Below are 24,137 nucleotides of genomic sequence, written 5' to 3'. Positions count from 1 at the left end.
GAGAAAATTTCCTTACTGGTAACACTGCCATAGAAGGCAGGGAAGGATGAATGAGTTGAAAAATGTCCGGGAGTGCTTTTTGATAGCTGGAATGCTGGCAGAGCACCAGGCTGCTGATGGTTAACCTCTGGCCTGACGTGAGCCACTGGTTCTCTGCCGGAGCCCCTGGGAGCAGAGGGCACAAGTGGCAGCTTTGCAAAGAGTACAGAAAATGTTTTGGATTGGCACTTTCCCTCTGCAGGACTTGGTACACTTGGTAAGTGTTGACTAGCTGTCGCTTAGAAAGAAGGCTTTGTAGCTGTACTGTATATGGTGAGCATAAGAAACATTTACCATAAACTCCTGCTCTTGATTAGCACGGTCCAACATAATGGAATATGAGATCCACTTCATTATGAATAAGCCTGTTATTTGGGTGTTGTTTTCTCTCCAGCGCGTGTTCATAGTCTTGTTCTTTCCTCCTCTTGCATTTCCTGGGATTACATAGTTGAGATGGATTTTAAAACCCAAGACTGAGTGAGTTAGTACTGAGCAGTTAGTGAGTACATCAAACAAACCTCCTAGAGAATGTGTGGAAAAAAGCAGGGCTCTGTATTGTATCCCTAAGGAGAATTAGGCAGTGCTTAACAGGATCCCTTGCTTTATGCACTAGGCTATCCTGTTATCTTGTACACTTAAAATTAGTATCAAGCCCTTTCTTTGACAGTGCTCTGAAGAACACAAAGTGCATGGAGGATATTTTTGTGTGCAAAAGTTGAAAAGATAACCATCAGTAGAGAATGAAAAGCCATATTAGAGGCTTGGGAAGCAGGCTGGAACAGAAAGTTAAAAATCTCTACTGGGCCAGATTTTATCAAAAGTGGACAACGTGTCTCTCACCGAGAGGTGGTGATCTCTATAAGAGTATTTTGTTGATTCTCAATCCCAAACTTTCTCATGTTTGAATTATTAACGTAGTACTGGCTGCTCAAAGAACTCGTCTTAACTGTTAATCTAAAACTGATAGATAGGAAGCAGTGGTTCAGAGGAGGTGGCGGTGCTGCTCTGTTCTGCTGTAGTGAGCCTGTAAGCAGATCATGTTGCAGAATAAAGAAAGGAAGTGCCTCTGTGTGGCTTCAGATGTATTGTTAGTGGTGAGGACTGATAGCACAATGCTCCTGTTCCTATCCTTTGTTTGGGAAAATGGAAAATTACGCTATTAGGGAATAACAGGAAGCATGTCTACACTTGGGTGAAAACTTGAAACGGTTTGTGTTTAGCAAAATGGTATCCAATTATTTTCCTGTACTTGGAGGCAGATGACTGAGGCGCGTTTGCAAACTGCAGGCTTCATATTTTGTTCTTTTATGGAGCGTGGGTTCATCCAGCTCCATGCCTCCATGCAGGTCAGCCTTGAGGGGCCTGTTTATAACTGTTCTCCAAATATCTCCAGTGACAATTCTGCACAGCCCTTACGTTCTGCCTTTCCTAGCTGTTCTCATGGATCGTGCAGAAGTGCCACGTTGATGCATATTCGTCCATCTCCAGTCAGGACTATGACAAAGCCAGATTTTCCCCCTACTTTTTATTAAAAACAAAAACCTTGCCCTAATGAAGGTTAACAGATGTGCGTTATGTCTCTGGCTATTCTGCAGTATATAAAGCACATCAGTGAAGCATTAGAGCCAGCTGTTGATTAACCTGATAGACCTGGATTTGACCGTCTGTAACTGTGATCCGTTTGTTGAGGCAGTTTGGAAATAGGCAGTGCCTAGCCATGCTGGGTTGTCACAGAACTCCAGGTTCTGCAAGTAAGGGCTCAGTTTGCCACTTTGTTCAGGGCTGACTTCAGTAATTCAGTACAAAGTTCTGCCTCTTGTTCCTCCAGGACGCTTTCCCTACCCCCTTTCCCTCAGGCTTGGTTTGGGCCTGTTCTGGTGTTACCTAAGCAAAGTGTGTATTAAAGGGTGGAGGTGTCAAACGTGACAGAACGGGGTGCTGGGGAACTGCTTTGTATTCAGGCTTCCTACAGATACTCAATCCTAGGGTTAGAGGATGAGTTGACAAAATAAAAAGGAGTTGCACCTAAACAAATGGGTAAGGGTTGAACTTTGCTCCTGTTATACTTCATTATTTTTGTAATAGGCTTTCTTTCTGTTAAATCCTTTCTTCATTTCTTCCTGCGACTCACAACAGAGCTGCCAACTCCACCATCTCTCCCTCTATGAAAGCTTAATGTCACCTAAATTTTACAAATGTAACAAAATCAAAATCTGTACAATGTGAGCACTTTTTGAGAAGTGCCTTTAAATGTCTGTCTTCACTTCCTTTGTGCTTTTTGTTTGTTCCCTACCATGGCACTGTGCTGTCACAGTGCCAGCAGTGCAGTGCAGTTTGCTTTCTTGAGCCCTTTGGTGGCCCCAGCCTGGAGAGAACTCAGCATGAGTGGGAGCTGCTTACAGGGCAGTCATGGAATGCCAGGGACACCTCCCTTTCTTCAAGATATGTCCAAGTTCTCTTCACAGCACTTCAAACATGAGAAGGACAATTTTAATCAACAGGCCAATCCTTGCTTTTATCCCCTTGGTCTCAATTCCTTTCTTTTATTACTAGCCAAGACAAAAAGGTTACATGGTGGGATGTTGTAGCAGATTTGTTCGACTTGCATTTTCCTCTCAGTGAACGTGCACAGTTGCCAAACTGTTTCCTTTACCTAAACTCCAGTTATTCAGGTTGGTTTCTCCAGCCTGAGAAAAGCGAGGTGCAGACAGTCCTGTCTGCTCTTGGCAACAAGCCAAGAGTCTCTTGGGTCTTCTAAGACCAAAAATCACTCAGAGAGGTGCTTGGGATTGTGCTTCTCCAGCTTAAAGCTGGACTCGACTAAAGAAACAGACCCAGCTTAGATTTGCTCACTACATTGCATAATTAAGTCTTTATACATGGATTGTATAAATGAAATAAGCAGTGACTAGTAGAGCCCATGCCTATTTCAGTGCCTGACGTAGCTTTTTATGCCTGATGTTTTTATCCTCTTTCTCCCATTTATGCCATTTTGCAGGCAATAACAGAGAGACCAAGCACCATATGCTAAAAATGAGCTGAACTAGTTTTCAGTTGTCTCTCCCCTTTAAGTTTGAGCTTACCTCTGCTCTCTTTCCTCCAGTCTTCATATGGCCTAGTACAGACTGAGGGTCTACAGTCATCACATATTGCTACTGCCTTCACACCACCAGCCTCAGGTCCTGGATCAATCTTTCTGGGCAGTGACAACACACTGTAAATAAGAGCTTCTCAGTTGCTGTGTAACATTTTTCTTTAATGGCTTCAGAACAATTTTGATGGTCAGTATGCATAAAACTCCCCTTTCCAAGTGGCACCTACGGGTCCTTGCAGCTCATTGTTGATCAGCCCTGTTAGGCAGAGAAAAAAACATTTAATCTGTATCTCCCAAGGGAGAAAAAAAAAAAAAAGTATCCAGAGGTGGTTAAACATCACAATGAAGAAAGAAAAATGTTGCAAAGGAACTGAGAGGAGCAATACAATGTCTTTCTTATCAGTCTCATAATTAAGTAGTCCTGACCTGGAGCTCAGACTGTTCGGAGTAACAGTTCACGTACGGGAACTCAGATAACTCCAATGTGACACTGACAAGAAACAAAGGTTTTGGCCCACTGCTTTATCTGTAAAACATTTCTTACTGTGCGTATCTGATGCAGCCAATAGCTGCTTCTGGTCACGGAAGTGCTTTAATTAACCATGATTTAAAGAAACAAAAATAGAGGGAACAAAACTTCAGTGCTTTCTTAGCGTCCAGATTCCTTTCTCAGATGTGTGTAATAGTTACTAAGAGAATGTTTCTTGATCAGCTATCAAAACTGAACAGATGATGATGGCTAAGAGATTGAGCTCAGGTTGCTTTTCAGAGCCTCACAATATGCTTATGATGCCATTCCTTTTAAGATCCTACAGAATTATGCTCTGCTGGTACAATCAAATGTTAAATCCAAATGTTACTGGATTTTGGAAACAAAGGAGTTGGATTCTAAGGCACATGCTTAAGAATGTCCAAAAGGGTTGTGACAAGATTCCCCAGATGCTGTTTTGCAGCAGGACTTGTTAAGAACACTTCCAAGTATCTCAAAGCTTTTTTCAGCCTGGTGTTCTGGAGCCACCTTCTGTCAGCTTAATAATATTACACTACAAGTTTAATTGCTTTGTGTTGTCATACATCAGATCTCCTGTTTATACTTTTTTTTTTAATTTATTAAAGGCAACAACAGTAGAATAGTTATAAGGCACCTTCCTGTGCAGCTTTGTAGGCTGTAGACCCTCAGTCTATCACAGACAATTATACTGCCTCACCAGTATACTCAGCTCACCAGCAACTCAACTTGGAAACTTGTCAGCAGGCTTTTGGGGCTCATTGTTACTTTCCTGTGCTCTGGACTAAATTGATGGGGAGAGGCAAACCTGACTAACAGAAATTTAGGGCTTTTGATGTAGGAAGATATCCTGAAGTCCACCTCCTCTGTGGCAGCTACGATTTTATTCAGAAATGCTGCAGTGGTTTTGTATTATTTAGAAACTCACCTCTTAGGAGTTCAGCTGAGGATGCAGGGCGTAACGTGACGCTGTGGGCTCTCTCCACAGACAGTACTACTGGTATGACGAGCGGGGGAAGAAGATCAAATGCACTGCTCCGCAGTACGTCGACTTCGTCATGAGCTCAGTGCAGAAACTTGTGACAGACGAGGACGTCTTTCCAACAAAATACGGTACGCTAGCCTTTGGGTAGCTGCTTCATACGGCTCTTTGGAGGTGCAAAAAAGCAAGGTGAAAGTTGACATGCAGCTTGAATGTTAATACCAGGCAGCTTTCACAGTATATTTTTAAGGGGTTATTTTAATTTGGGTTCGTTCCTGCAGTGTCAAAGAATTACACTTCTGGCATACAAATTGGGATGAAGATCTCCCACTCCTTGGCTAATGTTTTACCACTGGTACAGCTTTTTGTTCCAGGAAGCAGCCTGTGTTCAGAGAACAGTCGCCATGTGGGTATTAAACACAGCGTGTTGCCAGTAAAATTTAACCTTGTTATTAGCGTTTCTTTCAGAACCCTGATGCATTAAGTGGGAAATAAATTGCATTGCCAGCAGCATCGCTCCTCTTCCCTGCCTAACGGGGCTTTTTTTCCTCAGATTGTTTAGTCTCCATTCCCCTCCAAAGATTAAATAAGAACAGGATTTTTCAGGCCTGAAAAACAACAGAAAAGTAATTTTCACTCAAATTTGTATCTTACAAAGACAGCATTCCCTTCAATTAAGGGAAAAAAGGCTGATACCTGTGGAGCAGAAGTTAGTGTAGATAGGCTTAATCAGGAAAAAAAGTAGCTGGCTTCTTAAGTCTCTTTACTAGGTATCTGGGGAACTAGGATATTACAATGTTTTTGTGATGGCATTTACTTAGAAAGAAGGCAGTGCCTAGTAAGGTAGCAGCAGATAGGACTGTTATTCTGGTGGGTTTTAATATGCTAATTCAAAAAGGCAACGAGAGCCTTTCATCTAAGTGATCTGTCACTGTGACCAAGATGCACTGTAGACCAGTAACACTTCTTACCACCCATCATGCACAGAATGGCTGCTTTCTATTTTCCTTCTTGCCCCAGTTTCACTGTCAGCATCACAAGCAGTAGTTGTCCAAGAAGTGTCTTCTACAGTGAGGGCACAGTACTGCTCCAGCAATCCTAATTCAGACTGCACCTGATAGAAGGCATCTGGTAGCCTTCCCTTTTCTATCTGACAGCATTTCAATCATGAAATAAGGGAGGTCTGCCATGTACCTTAGCATCCATTTCATGATCTGTGACTACCAGATGTACTATGTGTTTCCAGCCAAAAAATATGCCACTCCTGAACAAATTATTGAAGAACCCCGAATAATCTCTCATCATTTCTTAAAGTAACAAAAAATGTTGTGTTTTAAAGACATTACATTTTCTTCCTAATTTTTAACTTTACAGTTTAAAGTCATAGAACACAGGATCATAGCCTTAGCTTTAAATGAAATGCTTCAAACCGTACTTCTTTAAGGTGAGCTATCTGTGCTTACCCAATTTTGCCAGAATAAATGCTGCTGTGGGACTGGAGGTGACCGGCTGGAACTGCTACGGTGTTTCTGTCTTCCTTTCAGGCAAAGAATTTCCAAACTCGTTTGAGTCCTTAGTGAAGAAGATCTGCAAGTACCTGTTCCACGTGCTGGCCCATATCTACTCCTCACACTTTAAGGAGACTTTGGCACTGGAGCTGCACGGACACTTAAACACGCTCTACACACATTTTATCCTATTCATCAGGGAGTTCAACCTGGTGGACCTTAAAGAGACCACCGTCATGGACGACCTCACGGAGGTCCTGTGCAGCAGCAGCGGGAGCAGCAGTAATGGGAGCGGCAATGGGAGCAGCAACAGCGCAGGAGCACAGAACCACGTGAAAGAGAGATGAGCCTCCTCCAGGATCAAAACTAACATTAAAAACAATATTATATATTATGTGTGTATGTGTATGTATACGTTCAGATATACATACAGGCATATACAGCTATGAAAGCTGAAAAAAAATTATGCTGCCACCACAGGACGTGTAGTCATACGGGACTGTATGGAGCTTTGGTTTAATGCGCCACCTGGCGAGAAGTTGCACCAATTTTTATTTTATTTTCTGTCCACTCTTCCTTTTACCTATTCAGGTGGATGGTGAGTGCTGTTTTTAGAGAAGAGCCAAGCCTGAGAGTGGGGCCACTCTTATTTCTTTGTTTTGGTTTGGTTGTTTTGGTTTTTCTTTCTTTGGTCTTGAGTGCAAGCCCTACATCTTCCGAGGATGGTGGTCTTGCCATTTTAAAAATACCTATTATATTATAAGAAGTGACTTTTACTTTGAAGTGGCTTAAAATGCAGATTTATTTGGGTTTTTTGGGGGGCGGGGTGGTTTTCTGGTTTGGTTTTACATAGACTGCCCCTGACCCCTGCCAAAAGCTTCCCAGTTGAGTGCATCTTGCCCTTTGCTAGCTTGGAATGGGAAGAAACTCCTGGCTTGACTAGAGCAGCAACTAGGGGCTTGCTACGTGTTGAGAGTGGGCATGATTCTCCAGTTGTTACATCTACTTGGTCACAACATGTGAACGTGCAAGAGGATCCACGAGCCTTTCTGCTTATTGCTCCTACAACATATATGCTCTCTCCCCTGCTCCCTCCGCCTCCTCTTTTTATTTATAAAGATGTGCCTGGGAAAAGAGTAACATCACTGGTCTAAAACCAATGTGCAAGAGCCACCACCACACGTTTCCCATTGAATGGAGGCCCGGGGAGGGAGGAGAAGGGCACATTGAGTCCGTCACTGCCTGTGCTAGAAAGATGGCTGTTGGCATAAAATTATATTGTTGGCTTATTTTAGTTCATCTGTTCTATAATAATAAAAACAAATCTATCAGCCATGAGCTTTGTTTTTGTGTTTGCAGCGCCAAAAGTCACTGGAGTCTACCCCTAAAGCTTCCTTTTCACTACTGAATGCTCTTAACCCTGCTGTCAACCAGCTTTATAAACAGTTTGTCTTCTACCCTGTAAACTAGCATTTATCATCAATTTCTTGTCTTTTTTTCCTGGTACTGCTAGGAGTACCTCCAGGTAAACTTGCAGACTCCAAGGGAAGGCAACACACAGAAGGAAACAACTTTCCTGGTAGTACACACTTTCAAGTTCCTGCTATCTAGACATGCTCCTGGATACTTTGCAGCAAATACAGCATCACAGTGTCTGCATCAATAACATTACTTTCTCATCTCCTCTGAATTCTGGCACTCCAGATTTCCAGTTGGTAAAAAGCCAGATTTGGCTTGCAATTGCACTTCTACCAAATCTGTAGAAAACCATCTTTGTGAATTGTTTGTTACCATTTTTAAAGTATTTACATCATTAGTAACTGACATGGCACAAATTCCAGAAAGACTTCCTGAACAAGTTCTTTAACTGCTTTAGAAGTCAGTAAGAAAGGGGAGATGGAGAGAAAGTACAAGAGCAATGAGAACAATTTCACAGAGGAAAGACAAGGAAAAGCACAAGCAAGCAGAGAAGCAGAAAAAAAGCACAAGAAAACAATGGTTAAGTAATATGGCAGAGCAACCAAGGCAGAGGAAGAAAAAAAGCTTAGATGAGAATAAATGGAAGAAGTTACAGACATAAGGGGAAAATAAGAGCAAGAAGACATGAGCACAAGGAAAGGGAGGTAGAGAAGCAAGCAAGAGAAAACAACCTTTGTCAGCCCAGGCGTCACCTTTCATGTGTACACACTGTGGTACGCTGTCAGTCAGCAGGTAGGTGTGCTGCTGTCCTGCTGACCCACTCACCCAGATGCTGTTAACAGCCTGGCCTGAGTGCAGTCTTTCCTCACCACGTCCTTCAGCTACTGCCACCACATCCCGATGGAAAGTCCCATTCTCTCTTCATTCAATGGTTTGAGCCTTCCATAACAACTCCCTGCAATAATGTCTGAAGGGAAAAAACTGTGTTGAGTCAGTTTATCAAAAGTGAGCAGAAGCTATCAGAACAACGGCATTTGTAAGGCCCTGTACTTACAGTGTACCTGCAGTGACAGCAGGCAGTACAGATAAAGGTAAGAAAGAAACAGTGAGCACAACAACCCAAACCCAAATATCCCTGGTAATTATCTACTTGTGAAAAGGCATCTGCAGTCTTAAAGAAGGGCACTTAGAAATGGAACACGTCTAGGAAAGGTTGTGTTGAACAAGAGGCAGTTGACTAAACCAACTTAGCTTCATGTTGTGAACTGAAAGTTAAGAGTCGTAATTACCAAATTGGTAATTGCCATGCCTTACCTTTCCATAGGAAGGGCTGACAGCACCTAGTGTGCCAGGAGCCCGTGCCTTGACAAAGAGCTGTAACCAATAAATCAGCTACCAGGAAAATAGTAAAGTACCACACGCTACGTCTAGAAAAGCCAGGAGTAGCTCTTGCCAGCTGTCCTCAGTTTAATTTGCAGACATTTTACATTTGTGAAGTACAGAAGCTTCATCTAGACAGTAATTTTTTTTAAATATATTTTACAACCAGCTTATGACAAAACAAATAATCTGACTTCAGTGTGGCTCACCCTGCTGATTTTAACAGTAGGAATAAGGACAAACACCGAAATAAGTGCCAACACTAACATTCTTCTGGCCAGGAGTAAACATTACTGTAAAAATGAACTTCAAAGTGTCTACACACGTTTCAGTGGTTACTTAAGTGGATTACACTGTAATAATGTAACGGTAAAGAATTGTCATGAAGTCCTCAAACAGCCTCAGTGATGCCACTGCAGCTTACCAATGACAGCCTATGCCCACCAAGCAGCCAAATTGAATACAAGAACTGAGCCCACATCCCTTCACATCTATGGGAGGGCATTAGGTCTCAACAAAAAACTGTCCGTAACTGTTTTAAGTAAGGGTGCTTCATGAATTGACCAAAGTGCTGCTGAAACAACAGAGCCACCTCATTATTCCAAGTCCAAACCATCTTCCCCTAAAGATCAATTAAGTGCTATACCATTATTGCACAGCCGTTACATAAAACAAGAACCAAACAAAAACCTGAGCTATCACCCCAGCACGGATGCCCTTCAAAGGCCTTGTCTTAGATAGATTAGACAAACTCACAGAATCACAGAATTGTAGGGGTTGGAAGGGACCTCCTGAGATCGAGTCCAACCCCCCTGCCAAAGCAGGTTCCCTACAGTAGGTCGCACAGGTAGGCATCCAGGCAGGTCTTGAACATCTCCAGAGAAGGAGACTCCACCACCTCCCTGGGCAGCCTGTTCCAGTGCTCCCAGCTTTACACTTGCCACTGCAGAACCCCTAACAAATCTCCAAGCCCAGAATGATGCCAGCATGAGCTCAAACCATCACTGACTAAAGGTGTTCTTTTAAAAGTAGCCCCATGTATGTTCTGTGGGGTTACACTCCCTCACCAGCTTTGTGCCCACTCCACAAAGTCCAAGAAGCGGCAAGACAAACTGAATCAGACATCATCTACTTCAGCCCAGTAAAGACATCTCTACTTCCTTCTTTCTTCCATGAGAGCTGTAGTTACCAAGGCAGAAATCCCACAGAGCAATCTCATTTTACGTATGAGCAACAGCCTTCTAGCCATGTATGTTAAGAGAAGTCAATCTTGCTTCTTATGGGACACTTTTCTGATGAGCACAAGCAGAGAGAGACACTCTGGCACTGAGGTACCCACACTGCCAGCCAAACATGCTCACACTGAAGTGCAGCTGGAACTGCTCAAGGGTCTGAAAGGGCATGCTATCAGGTAATGATTGCCTCCTGCACATTAGCTGAAGACTAAAAGAAACAAGGAATCCCAGAGAAGAACAAACCAGCTTTGTGAGAGCTTACCAAGTATGCTGGTCTTACACAGCCATGCTTCATCAAACAAGCCCGCACTCATGCCTGCCATCTTCTAGCTTGCCCTAGCCAATCCTCAGTTCTCCATTAACAGAACAATTAGAAGCCAGAAATACTCTTCCACTATCAAACTGAGGACAGAGAAACAGGCTGTCTTATTCTGCCCAAACCCACTATGTGAGAATGCTGGTCATATCATTTGTGAATGGCAACACCAGCATGAAGCTGCTCCTAATGCCCAGGCCCTACAGCAGTTATGGCTGCACAGCACACAGTAGGGCTGCACAGCACACAGTAGGGCTGCACAGCACACAGTAGGGCTGCACAGCACACAGTAGGGCTGCACAGCACACAGTAGGGCTGCACAGCACACAGTAGGGCTACCAGCTGTGCTGCAGCCCAAATACCGGTCCAGTACCTGAGGAGTTTCAAGACAGATCTGGTATCTTTACCTGACACTGATGTAAGCAGTACAAGCAAATCCTGACATAGCAGATGGAGCTGATGAAATGGCATTAACAAGACACTAAGCAGCAGGCAAAGCCCCTCAGTGTGCTAATGGGGGTCTCTGTTCTCTTCACAGACAACAGCAGAACCACTCAGGCTGCGACACGAACAGTTGGGCTTCTCAAAGTGATGTCAGCGCATGGTTCTGAGAAAACAGAAACTGTTGTGGCCGAGCACCCAGACTGGAAGTTCTCTCATCTCTTCCAGACAGCCTTTTCTGGCTCTGAGCTAGAAAGGACCTAGAACTGAACCTGGCATCAGGAGTATTCTATCTTTACTTCTCCGCTGATGTTTTACTGTCTGCTAATTCTTTTCATTCTATCTATGACAGAGTCATTAAAATGCCCTGAGCCACTTTGCTGTACACCAGCTCGGGCAGCTAACATTCTCTCACAAAGTAGTGTAAGGTCCCTAACATAAAACTTTTTTTCTGGTCCACAGATAACTCAACAGAACAAGTACAAAGCACGTGGGCTTGGCAGCCTTTCTGCTCAGCAGCTCAGATGGGAAGTCCATCGAATCACAGAATCTTTAAGGTTGGAAAAGACCACACAGATCGTTTAGTCCAACTGTCAGCCCATCACCACCGTGCTCACTGAGCCGTGTTCAACCACATCTGACAAAGCACTTGGGCTTCTGAGAAAAACCACTGCTTCACCTGACGTTAGGAAGGCTTAAAAGACACGTGTCTGAAGCAAGTACTGCCCTTAGGGACTGCAAAAGGAAACCCAGACAGGGAAAACAAACCTGCCTTCTAACCACCACAGGGACCCAAACAAACAGTTCAGGGATCCCTCAGCAGGGTAGATATGCAGCTACTTACAAAGGACAATCCAGAACAGAAGCAGAAACTGATACCAAAAAATCCACATTTATTACATTTACATGATATCTATATAAAATCCTTAATATAAAGAATCACTGTGTTCTTTTCAAGCAGGCTTAGTGACATTCAACAATTACAGAAAGTAGATTTGAATCCTTGTGGCTACAAAAGCTGCCTTAGTGAGAGTGAAAAGCAGAAGCAGAAAACAAATTGTGCCTGAAGATCAGCTGTACCCACTAGAGCAGAACAGCAAAAATTAAGGACGTTTTCAAGAGAGCACAAATAATAATAGTGAATATTTAAACAGTCTTACTGGTTTAAAAATGGTTTCAAACTAGCTCAGATTAAATCTATGGAACAGGTGTTGTACTGTGACCAGAGCATCAAGGTCCCAGATTTGCGAAGGACTGCTGCTAGGGCAGGTAGTTCCTCACACACCTTCACATGAGATGAGCACCAAGAGCTCAATAAATACTATCATTCATCACTGCAAACTCACTCATTTTCATACCAGCAGCACTCACAGCCTGCAGAGCTGCAAAGAACCAATACTTACTTCAACTGCCCTATTGCCCTAGTCAACACATCCTATTTACCAAGAGTGGTGAGGTGCTGGCACAGGCTGCCCACAGAGGTTGTGGATGCCCCGTCCCTGGAGGTGTTCAAGGCCAAGTTGGATGGGGTCCTGGGCAGCCTGGTGTAGTATTAGAGATATGGATATATTGGTGGCTCTGCCTGCAGCAGGGGGGTTGGAGATTCACGATCCTTGAGCTCCCTTCCAACCCAAGCCATTCTATGATTCTATGATTGTGCCAACTGACCCAACAGGACACAAGCTAGTCCCCCATGTCACTCCTAGCAAGATGACGTTCAGAAGTAGGTATGAGGAAGAGCAGCCAGGCACTGCAGACAGACACTGGTAGGCATCCTGCTGCCAAACAGCCAAAAGAAGCCAAATGCTTGGGAAAAATGGGATGTGTCATTCTACACTACGGAGCGAAAGAAAGCCAGGGCAGCAATTCCCAACTGGACAGATTCAGTTCCTTCCACAGGAGATTTTCCACTACAGACCCACTATTTGAGGTCAGGGCTTAAGCCAAATTAACTCCAGCTCACACAAAGCTCAGCACTGCAGCACCGCACGCACGGTGCCACCTGAATGTCTAATAACTTTCAGCCCCTTGCAACCGTAAACCCCTCTGCAACAGCCGCTCAGCACAGAGAAACAGCATGTTTGTACCGCGTGCCCAGAGCCACAAACTCCCCCTGCTCACTGACAGGCTGCAGGGCAAAAGGCGCAGTTATGACATGCTGTGGGAAAGACCGGGAGACGCTCAGGGAATGAGCCATAGCTGCCCTGCTTTGCACCCAGCAGCGCTCAGCCAGAACCTCCCTGCTGAGCAGCTCCGTGCTGCCCGGCCAAAGGACTGCGCTGCGCGTGTGTGCAGGAGGCAGCTCAATAGGAGCCTCTGCAGAGCAGCACAAGAGCACAGGCTGAGATAGGCTGCAGCTTGTCTCTGTCGCTCACGGTCTTGCTGAACCACTCGTGCTCGCAGGAGCCTTCAGGGCTGGGCAGGATCTGAGCGTGGCTTCTTCAGGCTCCACCTGACTAAGGGGTGGTTTGACACCGGCACAAACCTGGCCTGGCTGCACTGATGTCCACAGACAGCTGAGCAGAAAAGATACCTGGAATCATCTTTCTCCTGCCCCCATTGAGCCTCCGGGCTGAATTCAGTTCGAGGTTGCTATCTTGTTACTAAGTTAATATTGTGGTGTAACCACTGCTTAAATGTGAAAGCAGGACAAACACTGATCCATTCAGGAATCCTGATTGGATTAGAAGCACTCCACACTTCATTATAATCTCCCTGATGGAGGAAAAAGTGAAGCTACACCTGGAGGAGAGAGATTAAAACACTCTTACAACAGTTTAATTAACTGTTATTATTGGATTCACATTCATTTCTGATCCAGTGCTCCTCAAACAAATAGCTCGGGTTCTTTCTAAGAGCACTGTTTCATTTTGCTGGTGAATGGCTTCTGGTCCATGACATGAAAACAAGGGCTTTCTTCAAAGCCAGGTGTTCATAATGAAGTAAGCTTAGGCAAGCACTCCATCTGCTCCTCTCTTTTTTTTTTTTTTGCCCACTGAGCAGTTGAACTGTCGGCTGGTTTCACACAAACCTGGAAGACAGGGGTCTGAAAGCAATTCAAAGGGCCTTAGCGGGCCAGTGCCTCGGTCACTAAACCAAATCAAGTCCCCACGTGCCAGCAATATTAAAAGTAAGACTAAAAGCTACAGTGAGTTGGTCAAACTTACAACTGCTGCACTTAAACTAAGATTTTCTTACATTTTTCACTCCTCTGCAGTGTAAAATGCGCATGGACTACCATCACACAAGCTGAGCTGAGGGCTTTAAAGCAAGCCCACTTGTATCTACAAGACTCTTCATTTTAATCTCAGAAGGGAATACAACAAGTCACAGCCCTCCACTCCCACACCACACAAACCACAAAATCAATCCACATGAGCCCTGCAATTGCAACACTGCCGAGGAGCTTTTCCCTGAGCAACACCATTTTGTTCCCTTCTTAAAGCTGACAGCTAAGTCAGGAAAACCCGAGTGCTTTCCCTGGGACTGTGTGATAATCCTGCAGCTGCGTCAGCTCCTGTGCTCAGAACCTGTCTGAGCACACAAGAGAGCAAAGGGGAAGGACAAAGGCAGAAGTGAAACCTGGAGCCAAAATTATTGTTCATTCAGAGTCAGATCTAAAGCTTAAGCCAGTGAGGCCAATGACCCTATGCAGACTGCCATCAGCTGAAGCAACAAGATGCTTCAGAGTCCATCTCTCTTAGAAAGTTCTCTTTCAGTGACTCACTGCCATTACCTTTGCCACACTGATTTGACCAACTCAATCTATTCAGTCTTTTCTAATTGTCCCGGTTTAAGTTGGGATAGGGTCAGCTTTCTTCACAGTACCCGGTATGATGCTATGTTTTGGCTTAAGGAGAAAAAGTGCTGATAACACAGTGAAGTTTTAGTTACTGCAGGGCAGCGCTGAGCCAAGGACATCCCAGCTCCTTGCACTGCCCTGCCTGTGAGGGGGCTGCAGCTGCATGAGAAGCCAGGAGGGGAAAGCACAGAGACAGCTGACCTAAACTGTCCAAAGGGACATCCCACACCATATGATAGCATGAAATCCCACAAACGCTGGGGAAAGCTGACTGGAGGGCTGCCCCTGCTCTGGGACTGGCTGGGCATCAGTCAGCAGGGTGGACAACTTGTGAGTTCCACCTCTTTTTTTCCCGATTCTCTTCCCCATCTCACCAGGAGGGGGAGAGGGAGCAAATGTCTGAATATTGCTTTGCTGCCTGCTGGGTTAAACTGCAACACTAAGTGCATAAATCACAGATATTACTGGCCCTTTTCTAAACATCAAGTGGTACGAGAAACAATTCCTCCTTCCTGCAACTTTGTTCTGTGCCTGGGTTGTCAGAATGACACCATTTGGGCAGTAGCTGTCATGCCAGCCTATACAGTAGCTATGGGAAGGCCTGCACTGTTCCTTCCTCTCAGTGCTCACACGGCCAGCAGAGCACACACAGCCTGCAGGCTCCCCACCATGAAATACCCTAACACTGGCCACCGTGCTGCCTACACAAAGCTCCACGCTCCCCAGGAAACACGTGGCAGCAGCACACAGCAGGGCAGGCACCAGTGGAAAGGAAGCACATCAACACGCCACCTCAATCCACGCACAGGAACCTCCTCTCAGGGCAGCTCTGAGGCGGCAGCAAGGCAGGCAGCACTGTCCCACACAGCGTATTTCAACACCTGCAAATCTCGGGGTGAGAGCAGCAGATCCAGCAGAGTGCGTCAGCAGCACGTCAGCCTGGAGCTGGGCCAGCTGTGGCTGCGCAACCACATCCCACAGTCAGCTTTTGGCAGCTATGGGGAATGCTGCAGGCTGCAGGCCTTACCGGGCTCCACACCATCAAAAGCTCAGCTTCCCCAGTCACTACACTCAGCAGCAGAGAAAAGAGGTGTTTTACAATATTGATGATTTGGAGAACAGAAGCACCCAGGGGACCCAGCCATGCACCTATTCTCAGTGTAAGTGGCAATTCTTTGCTGAGGCCGTGTAGGCCACACAGAGCAGCTGACAAGCCTGATAAAAAGCCAGTATAAGATGGCCAAAAGCTCCAAGATTAACAGCTTCAGAAGAACAAAACAGATCTCAGCTCTCCTAGAAGCCTCCTCATTCAGCTGCACCCCAGGACTGTGAAGTTTCACATAAGGTAGAACACAGCCACTGCAGACATCACCCTTACAAATAAATGTGCAAACACACCAGCACTCTGCTAGCAGCAGCACATCAGGCACATCCCTTCTGAGAGGCAGCTCCATCCCTGCAGCACAACCCCAGAGCTCCTGGCACCCCCAACCTGCACACTGCAATGGCGAAGCCTTGAGGGCAGCTCCAAGCTTTTCTCCTGCTGCCAGACCTGGCTGAGGTGCACAGAGCAGCATTTGCCCAGTCAACAGCTGCTGACTCATTCACTGTAAATAAATGCTAAGTAGGAAAGACAGTCAACCCAGGAAGGCAGATAAAGGGCCCTGCGGTGCCACCTCCACAGGTCACCCTCCTAACCCAGGAGATAGGACCTTGGGTGGAATACACAGCTATAGATATATAGTTGATGAATAAACACAAGAAAATATACACACGGAATCTCACGCAGCCGCAAACAGGTTCTATTTTGGCCACGTCCCACTGTTATCTCAGTGTGGCTGTGGCAACCATTTGGTCTCAAATTGAGCATCAGCTCCTCCCCCATCAGAACTGAGCTCAGTCCCTCGCAGCTCCAAACCCCAGCAAGCCAAACAGAAGCTAAGGACAGCCACAAGGAAGCAGCAGCACAGAGCTGTGCCTCTCTGAACGCATTCTTCATCCAGCCTCTGCATCAAGGGGCATGCTGGGGCACTCCCTCAGTTGTTCCACCCAGAACTAGGACTGCCGGTGCTGAGAAATCCACCAGTACAAAGCCAGCTGCACAGTAAGGGATGAGCTATTCAGCCTCCCCTCCACAGGCTTACCAGTTTATATTTCAGTGCAAGGCAAGGGGCAGGGAAGGGAAGAGAGCGGTGCTACCTTGCCCTCAGATACCTGTTCTCATTTACCCATAGCCCAGTGAAGCCCTCATTCACCCCGTGTGAAGTACTGACAAAGCTGTCATCACTGCTGTGCTCCAAACCCAATGGGTAAAGTTAACTGCTATTTGAATCTGTACTGTGGTTTCCTGCAGGAGAACCATATCAATACAACAAGGAGAGCACCGAGACATCTTGGAAACAACAGGATGGCTACTGACTGACACCAAATAACAAATAAATTAACAAGTAAATAGCAAATGTAAACCTTCTGATAAGATTGTGAACCTGGAGTACTCAGCCACTGGGGAAACAAGGGAGGGGGGGAGAAAACAGGATATAAAGGCTTGTCATGTTGTGTCCATAGGAGCGCTTCTGCTTGCAGGACGCCCACCATTGCAATCGCAAATAAAATCTCCTTTTATCAGAGATACCGTCCTGACAAAAATTATTTGGATATTTCCAACACCTGGACCTGCTGTGAGCAGCATGGGGGAAACGCTGCCTGAAGAGGAGGCGACACTCAGCAGGAGGGCAGGAGCCACAGCAGAGAGCAGGTGGGGGGGAATGAGGAGCGGGAAACCAGAATCTTGCTTGTCTCCCTGCAGGCACATCAGGGACATCAGGGACAGGTTGCCCTGTGAAGTTGCAAGCAGGGCTGGGACCAGACAGCAGAAATCCCATCCGACCTCAATTGAGCTTCTGCCATCCACAGGCAGCCTTCCCAGGCAGTGCCCCGAACTGCAGCTGCTGCAGAAACAGCCTGACCGCACGCATACTCTTCCTACTGCTAGGGCTGCTGCTCAGAGACTGCGTCTTCCCTGACCTTGAAGCTGCGTTATCTGCCTTGGCTGCGAGGAGGCGATAATAGCCCCTGACAATAGCAAGAGTCAGCTCTGAGCCGGTGGAACAGGAAATCCCATTTCCCAGTCCCTTCAAAGCCTGCCAGCCCGCCTGGCACAGTTTCTCTCAGCAGCACTCAGCAAGATTACAGCACTAAAAATAACCCACACAATAAGTTCTGCATTAAGGAGAAGAAAGGACTCGCCCTCAGCGCGGGTTTCCCTTCCACTTGTGGCCTGCACTGTCCCCAGCCAGTTGAACTGCTCAGGTTTTGTTCTCCAAATTAAGCAGGAGCCGCAGCTGCTGAAGTGGTTTTAAATAAAATAAGGAGATTAAGGGGTACAACAAAGAGCTAAGACACTTGTCAGTTTTTAAACAAGTGTCTCCCTCCCCTCTCTGCTTTCTATAATAAGAAACTGTGAACTAAATCTGCTTCCTTACCAGAACAGCCCGCTCTTCTTCCAGGAGCTCACGTACAAACGTCAGTGTCCAACAGAGCTGAAACGAAGCGAAGGTTCAGTACCAGCCCTGCAGACACTCTGTGCCTGTGGGCATTCAGCTGCAGCATGGAAGGAAATCGCTGAGCCTGCTGGGTTAAAGGCACTGCCTGACCCAGCAGGAGGAAAGGCACACGTCCTAACAGCAGGTGCTGGAATTAGCACTACCTGGAGGCATTACACAAGTTTTGCTGTTTTAACGAATATGGCTCCTTACCCCTGACTAGCCCAAGCCACAAAGCTCACCCACTTGTATCAGATCACTTTCATTAAAGCCAATCTGACCGGTGAGGAAATTCTTACACATCGCTTATAAATCTTAGACAATTTGCATTAATGCTGTCAAACACAAATGGCTTCTTTCTCAGCCCCCAAATTGACTGCATGTTGACATGTGGCAATGAGAATCATCTCCACACCTCAGCAGCCTCAGCTGCTCATTTAATGCACAATTCACTGCTTATACACACAGCAAGTCATGTACTGGTTCAATTAATGACAGCTCACCTTCAGCACAAACACATTTTCACATATGCATTATCTAAACAAAATGCACGTGTGAGCGTGTGCAGACAAATAGAAAATGCTGACTGGTGTCTTACACATTTTCTCTGTCTTCAATTTGTACTCTGGAAGCGGAACGTTGTGCTCACAGGGAACGTCAGAGATGGAGGTTAAGCACAGCCAGCGTTTGAGGTACAAAGCCTGGGGGAGGGGAGCTCCAAGGAGAACAGGAGGCCTGAGAGGATCGGCACCACAGCAAAGCTCAGCTGCTGCAGCTCAAGCACAGGTGTTGAGCTCAGGGCATCTCAGCAGACATCACCTGGTGCTGGGATTGGATGAGCTCCCAGACGGCACCTGGCAGCACACAGAACGGGCAAAATCCACTGCTGTGGCTGCTGCCTGCCTTCCGATTCAAGCTACGCAATGGAAAAGGGGCTGTGGAGGGAAAGTTAAACGTAAACTGTCCTCATCCAAAAGAACAATCTCTCCTACGCGCTGACCTATAAGAAAGCATCAAACAGCTGGAGACTGTAACAGAACAGAATCGTGGAATCATTGTGGCTGGAAAAGACCACCGAGATCATCCAGTTCAACCACCAACCCACTGTCACTGATCCTCACCTCATCTGTACACAACTATGTTCTTTCTACCGTTTTTCAGAGCCAAAAAAGGCAGAATAAACACGGGTAGGCTGTAAGCGTGAGGTCCTGCCCTTAGCAGAAACCTCTTCTTAGAGCACGTGGAGACAGCACCAAGGAGCAGTGCAAAGGACACCATCCCAGCTCACGGCCATTCCCAGCAGCTCCTTCCACACGCCGCCATGCCAGCTCCCAGCCTTACAGCGCCCGCAGCGTTTGCTGTCCCCTTCATTTTCAGGACACCATCTTCCCCCTCGCCTCGCTTAGCAAATCAATAAATCCCTCCTGGAACCCGAGGGCTCGTCTTCCCCGTGCTGCGGCAGCAACGTGGAACCTTCCAAAAGCGCCGAGCCTCCTCAGCCCCACCGCCTACCTGCTCCGCCGCCACTCCTCGATCCGCCTCGCGCCCAACAGCCGCACCACGTGCCGCCCCCTTCCCGCCGAGCGCGCGGGGAGCTGCGCCTCGAGAACTCCAGGCTGTTGGGAGCAGCGCCCCCTACAGGCAGCGCGAGGCAATTGGGAGCAGCGCCCCCTACAGGCAGCGCGAGGCGGCGCCGCGCTACTTACCGGGCCGGGCGGCTCGCCTGACGGACACAAAGAGGACACGCCACAGCTCGTCTCTTTACTGAATGAATTTATTGGTTTTTGAACTAAAGTTGCTCACAGTTATTTAACAAGGGATACATCAGATTTTTGTTGTCCATTTTAAACCATTAAATAACGTCAGTTTGTGTCTGTATATGTGTGTGTGCGCGCGTGTGTGTCTTCAAAGTACAAAATAGGAAGGATAACAAGAGGTATTGCTTTCGTTTATTCTTATATCTTGTGTAAGTAATCCCCTTCCTGCTTGTACCACGTGGGTTTTGCTGATATAGGTATTTTTTAAATTATTATTATTATTTTGTATTGAAATCCCAGCCTTTCGTAGAGGTACAATGTAACAGAAGCATCAAAATCTATACACAAGGGAAGAGAAAAGAGGGAAAAGAAGGACGGGGGTGATGGGAGGGGAGCTCGGAGGAGAAGTAGAGAGAGGGCGGAGGCAGGAAAGACAACGAAAGCAAAAGAGACTAATTTACAGCAATGTCATGCAATTAAAACTGCCCCCCTCTCCTGCACCCTTGCCTCCCCCCCTCCCCAGCCATCACCCCCTGGTGTCTGACATGCACACAGCAATACGAGAGAAAAGGTTGGGAGTAGGGAAAATAAATAAATAAATAGAACGGAAACGTAAAATAAATCCCTCCCGTTTTGGGGGAATGGGGAAGCGGGGCCAAAGTCAAAGGTCTTTGCCCCAGTTGTGTCTTTAAAAATTCGCTTTAATCTTCAAACCTATGTACAAGTAAAACTGGTCCGAGAAGGGGAAAAATGATTAAAAAAACCAACGACGACAACAACAACCAAAAAGAACTCATACAACATTATCATTAAAAAAAATAAGAATAATCTTGCGATACAACATACACCCATAGGAACCCAACGAGCAGCAATCGAAGGTCATAAAAGAGCTGAACACTAATGCTAAGCCTACATTCTTAAAATCTCAGTCAAGAAGAACTTCTCACTGTGTTTTGTCTTCCAGGCGTAAAACCACGTTTGTTTCTTTGTCTGTTTGTTTAACCTTTGAACTTGGGCCAGAATAAGTTACACTTGGTCACGTAACTCCTGAGGAGGAGGAAAAAAGGCGGCGATTCTTCTTTCTCAAAGTCACAAGATGAACACTTAGGGGGTTGCTGTGTCTTTTTTCCCCCTCCTCCGCAAAATAAATAAGAATCAATGTTGCCTCTACACAGTCATTAAACAGAAGATATATCTAACAGCTTATTTTTTAAATATATATATATGTATATATAAATAACCAAGACCTAAGAACTGAAACGCAAAAAAAAAAGGTCCCCATCCACCCAACCCCACCCTCCTCCCCTTCAAAAACAAAACAAAACAAAACAAACCACCAAACCAAAACAAACCAAAACAAAAAGAAAAACTAAAACTTTATAAAAATATCTTGCAGTAATTTTTAAAGTTTACAGTAGCTTCGTGATTAAGTCTCCCATTGCCCTGACTCCACCTTGCCTTGCTCAGATGAACTAAGTGCCAGTGATTTGCACACACACACACACAGGAAATAAAACCCAAGATAAGTCTCTTTTCTTCCTCTTCGTCTTCTTTTTTTCTTTTTTTTTTTCTTTTTTTTTTTTTTTTCTCTTTTTTCTTAAGAAAAAAATTCACCCAAGCCAACGAATGAAATCGGTAACTTAAAGAAATAATAATACTGATATCAATGCAGCACTAGCAACACAACAATTGCCTCTAAATGCAGGGTGCGGTGGAGGCTCCAGCTGGTGGAAGAAGGTCCCAGCACGGTGGCACAGTGGCAGGGAGCTGACAGATGGGGAGGAAGGTGTCGAAGGAGGAACAGCAGTAGCAGCAGCAGCAACCGTGCCTGGCGGTGGGAGAGACAGTCCTTGGCAGAGTCTTGTCCCTCTTCTTTGCTACCAGAAGTTGCCTTTTCCCTAAGTTTTCATGTTTTGTTTGTATGTGTTTATTCGTTTAACCCCCCCTCTCCTCCTAAGTTTACTCCTTTCCCCTTCCAGCAGGTCAAAAAGCAAAATGAGACGGCATTAAAAACAAAACGAATCAAAACAAAACACAATTATTTTCTGTGTATATATATGTATGTATGTATGTGTGTATATTTTTATCAAAATATACGCACATAAATATACATGTATATATACATTAAAAAAAGGCCAAAAGAAACAGAAAAGGTGGCGGGGACAAAAAGAAGGTTAAGAAAATCCTGTGATGAAGCTCCCCAATACTGTCTTGGTTCAAGGCTTAGTTTTGAGTTGCTCCCAGCTGGTTTCTGATGAGAACGCGCTCTGGATCCACGCAACACTGCGCTCCCACTACCCCATCTCCTTCCCTGCACCCTCCCGCTCCAGGCAGAGTTCACCTGCGCAGACAGAAGCTGCCAAGGGCAAAGGTTTCACTCCAACAATTTGCAACCTCCTTTCAGCCCAGATTTTGCAATCCAATAACTGAGCAGATCTCTCTTGTGGAGCACCAAAAATGAAAAAGAGAGAGGAAAAAAAAGAAAAAAAAAAAAAAAAAACCAATAAAAATAATAATAAAAAAAAAAAGCGTGCATTGGGGAGATGTTTGGGGAGAAGTGGGGGAGAAACCCACTTCCTGAAGGGAGAGGGGAGGCTGGGAACCTCAAACAGGACTGGTCCTTGGACAGTCTACATCGGTTGCCTTCCGTCAACAAGTGTCCGCAGAGCACAGAAGGTGAAGCCGTGGCTGACATGTTAACTTTTCGGGATAATTCCTGGTAGCAGAGCGGAAACAAGTGGTGTCGTCAGAAACACAGAGAGAGCATGAACAGAACAAGAAACAAACCGAAAGAAAACAAAAAGTAATCATAACAATAAAAAAAAACCAAAAAATCAGGAAGGAGAAAAAAAAAAAAAAAAAAAGAAAAAAAAAAAAAAAAATCAAAAAAAAGGGGGGAAAAAAAAAAAAAAAAAAACAAAAAAAAAAAAAAAAACCCCAACCCAAGTTGAGTCGAATTGGGTTTGTCATCTGTGCTACCTTTTCTTTTCTTTCTTTTCATTCTTTCGTTCGTTTGTTTTTGTGTTTGTTTCTGAGATATATATTATATATCATATATAAATATATATATGTATATATATACAGTCATTCCTTCATACAAAATTTGTCTATAGACAGTTTTGTACTGTTGTGGCAAGGTATATACATCCTTCTAGTTTAGAGGCTAGCTCGCTAAGGAATATTCTTTCATTCTTTCTTGCTTTATTTTTTCTGTTTTTTGTTTCTGATTTTGTTTCTAAGTTATTTAATTTTTTATGTGTTTATTTAAGGTTGGTCTTGTAGGCCGACTGATGAGACCATCTTTGCCTTGTCTTTGCCAGCAGGGTACTTATTGTCTCCTCTAGACCCATAGTCATTAGAACCGGAATCGCTCCGCTTGCTGTTTGCGCTATGCTTGGTTGGCGTGCCGGGGGGATGGCTCACCTGCCCGTTCTTCTCGTCTGAAAAAAGTTGTTTAATTACGTCAAAGAAGTTACTCAATGGGCTGCCTGGGTACACAAAACAGAGGAGACAAAAAAAGAAAGAAAGAAAGAAAGAAAGAAAGAAAAAAAAAAAGAGAGGGAAAGAGAGAGAAAAAGAGGAGAGAAAGAGAGAGAACAAACAAACAAATGAACAATGGGGTTTTTAACGAGAAGAACATGATGAGGAGATCCAGAGCCACGTGCGTGGGGGTGTGTGGGGAATGAAGACAATGAGCAGGAAGAGGAAGAGTGTTTAGGATGGGACACCTACAGAAATAAAGAGGCTGGGAGCATCAAGCACCTACGGGTAGGTCCTAGTTTTGTCTTGAGCGGGTGGGCACAGCTGTCTCACCTAAAAAGAGGATGCAGCACCACATCACTGGAATACGTAGTTCTGTCTATTACTTGCAGTCATTTGGCCATTCTGCACTGAAACATCAGTGAACGTAATGTGGGATACAGGCAAATCCCATCTTATTGTTGCTGTTACAAATGTCATTGTTGTTTTTTTGTTTTGTTGTGTTTCTTTTTTTTAATATGGTTGCCAATTGCTTTGCTTTGCAGCCCTGCTAAGTTACATGGCTGCACTGGGGATTATGCTTTTCTGCCTTGCTTCTGAGTATCTCCTTGCTCGCTTTTTAGACACTAGAACT

The 24,137-nt window shown here is 45.3% G+C and overlaps 2 protein-coding genes and 1 long non-coding RNA gene across 5 annotated transcripts in view; 1 reads left to right on the top strand and 2 right to left on the bottom strand.

Annotated features, from left to right (window-relative positions):
- Positions 1 to 7,464, top strand: part of MOB2 (MOB kinase activator 2) — a 53,433-nt gene extending 45,969 nt beyond the window's left edge. For both annotated transcript variants that reach the window (XM_042884478.1, XM_042884477.1), the window contains exons 4-5: positions 4,630 to 4,754; positions 6,168 to 7,464. In XM_042884478.1, the coding sequence (XP_042740412.1) occupies positions 4,630 to 4,754; positions 6,168 to 6,478 (436 nt within the window). In that variant the 3' untranslated portion in view covers positions 6,479 to 7,464. The remainder of the gene's footprint in view (positions 1 to 4,629; positions 4,755 to 6,167) is intronic.
- On the bottom strand, positions 261 to 7,978 carry LOC122187199. The gene is made up of 4 exons (XR_006181256.1): positions 6,087 to 7,978; positions 4,570 to 5,231; positions 3,123 to 3,389; positions 261 to 473 (listed from the first exon to the last, which is right to left on the bottom strand). It is a non-coding gene; the product is annotated as an uncharacterized LOC122187199 (long non-coding RNA).
- A 15,188-nt stretch (positions 7,979 to 23,166) lies between these two features.
- BRSK2 (BR serine/threonine kinase 2) overlaps positions 23,167 to 24,137 on the bottom strand; it is a 294,340-nt gene continuing 293,369 nt past the window's right edge. The window contains exon 20 of one of the 2 annotated variants that reach the window (XM_042884557.1): positions 23,167 to 23,511. In XM_042884557.1, coding sequence (XP_042740491.1) covers positions 23,288 to 23,511 — 224 coding nt within the window. In that variant the 3' untranslated portion in view covers positions 23,167 to 23,287. The remainder of the gene's footprint in view (positions 23,512 to 24,137) is intronic. The other variant, XM_042884558.1, reaches the window with a different exon arrangement.

Source organism: Lagopus leucura, unplaced genomic scaffold, assembly GCF_019238085.1.
Source record: "Lagopus leucura isolate 7727_CA_CO unplaced genomic scaffold, USGS_WTPT01 Super-Scaffold_100044, whole genome shotgun sequence".
In the NCBI taxonomy this organism is placed as follows: domain Eukaryota; kingdom Metazoa; phylum Chordata; class Aves; order Galliformes; family Phasianidae; genus Lagopus; species Lagopus leucura.
Note: the sequence above shows the minus strand (reverse complement) of the source record. Positions and strands in the feature narration are given on the sequence as shown.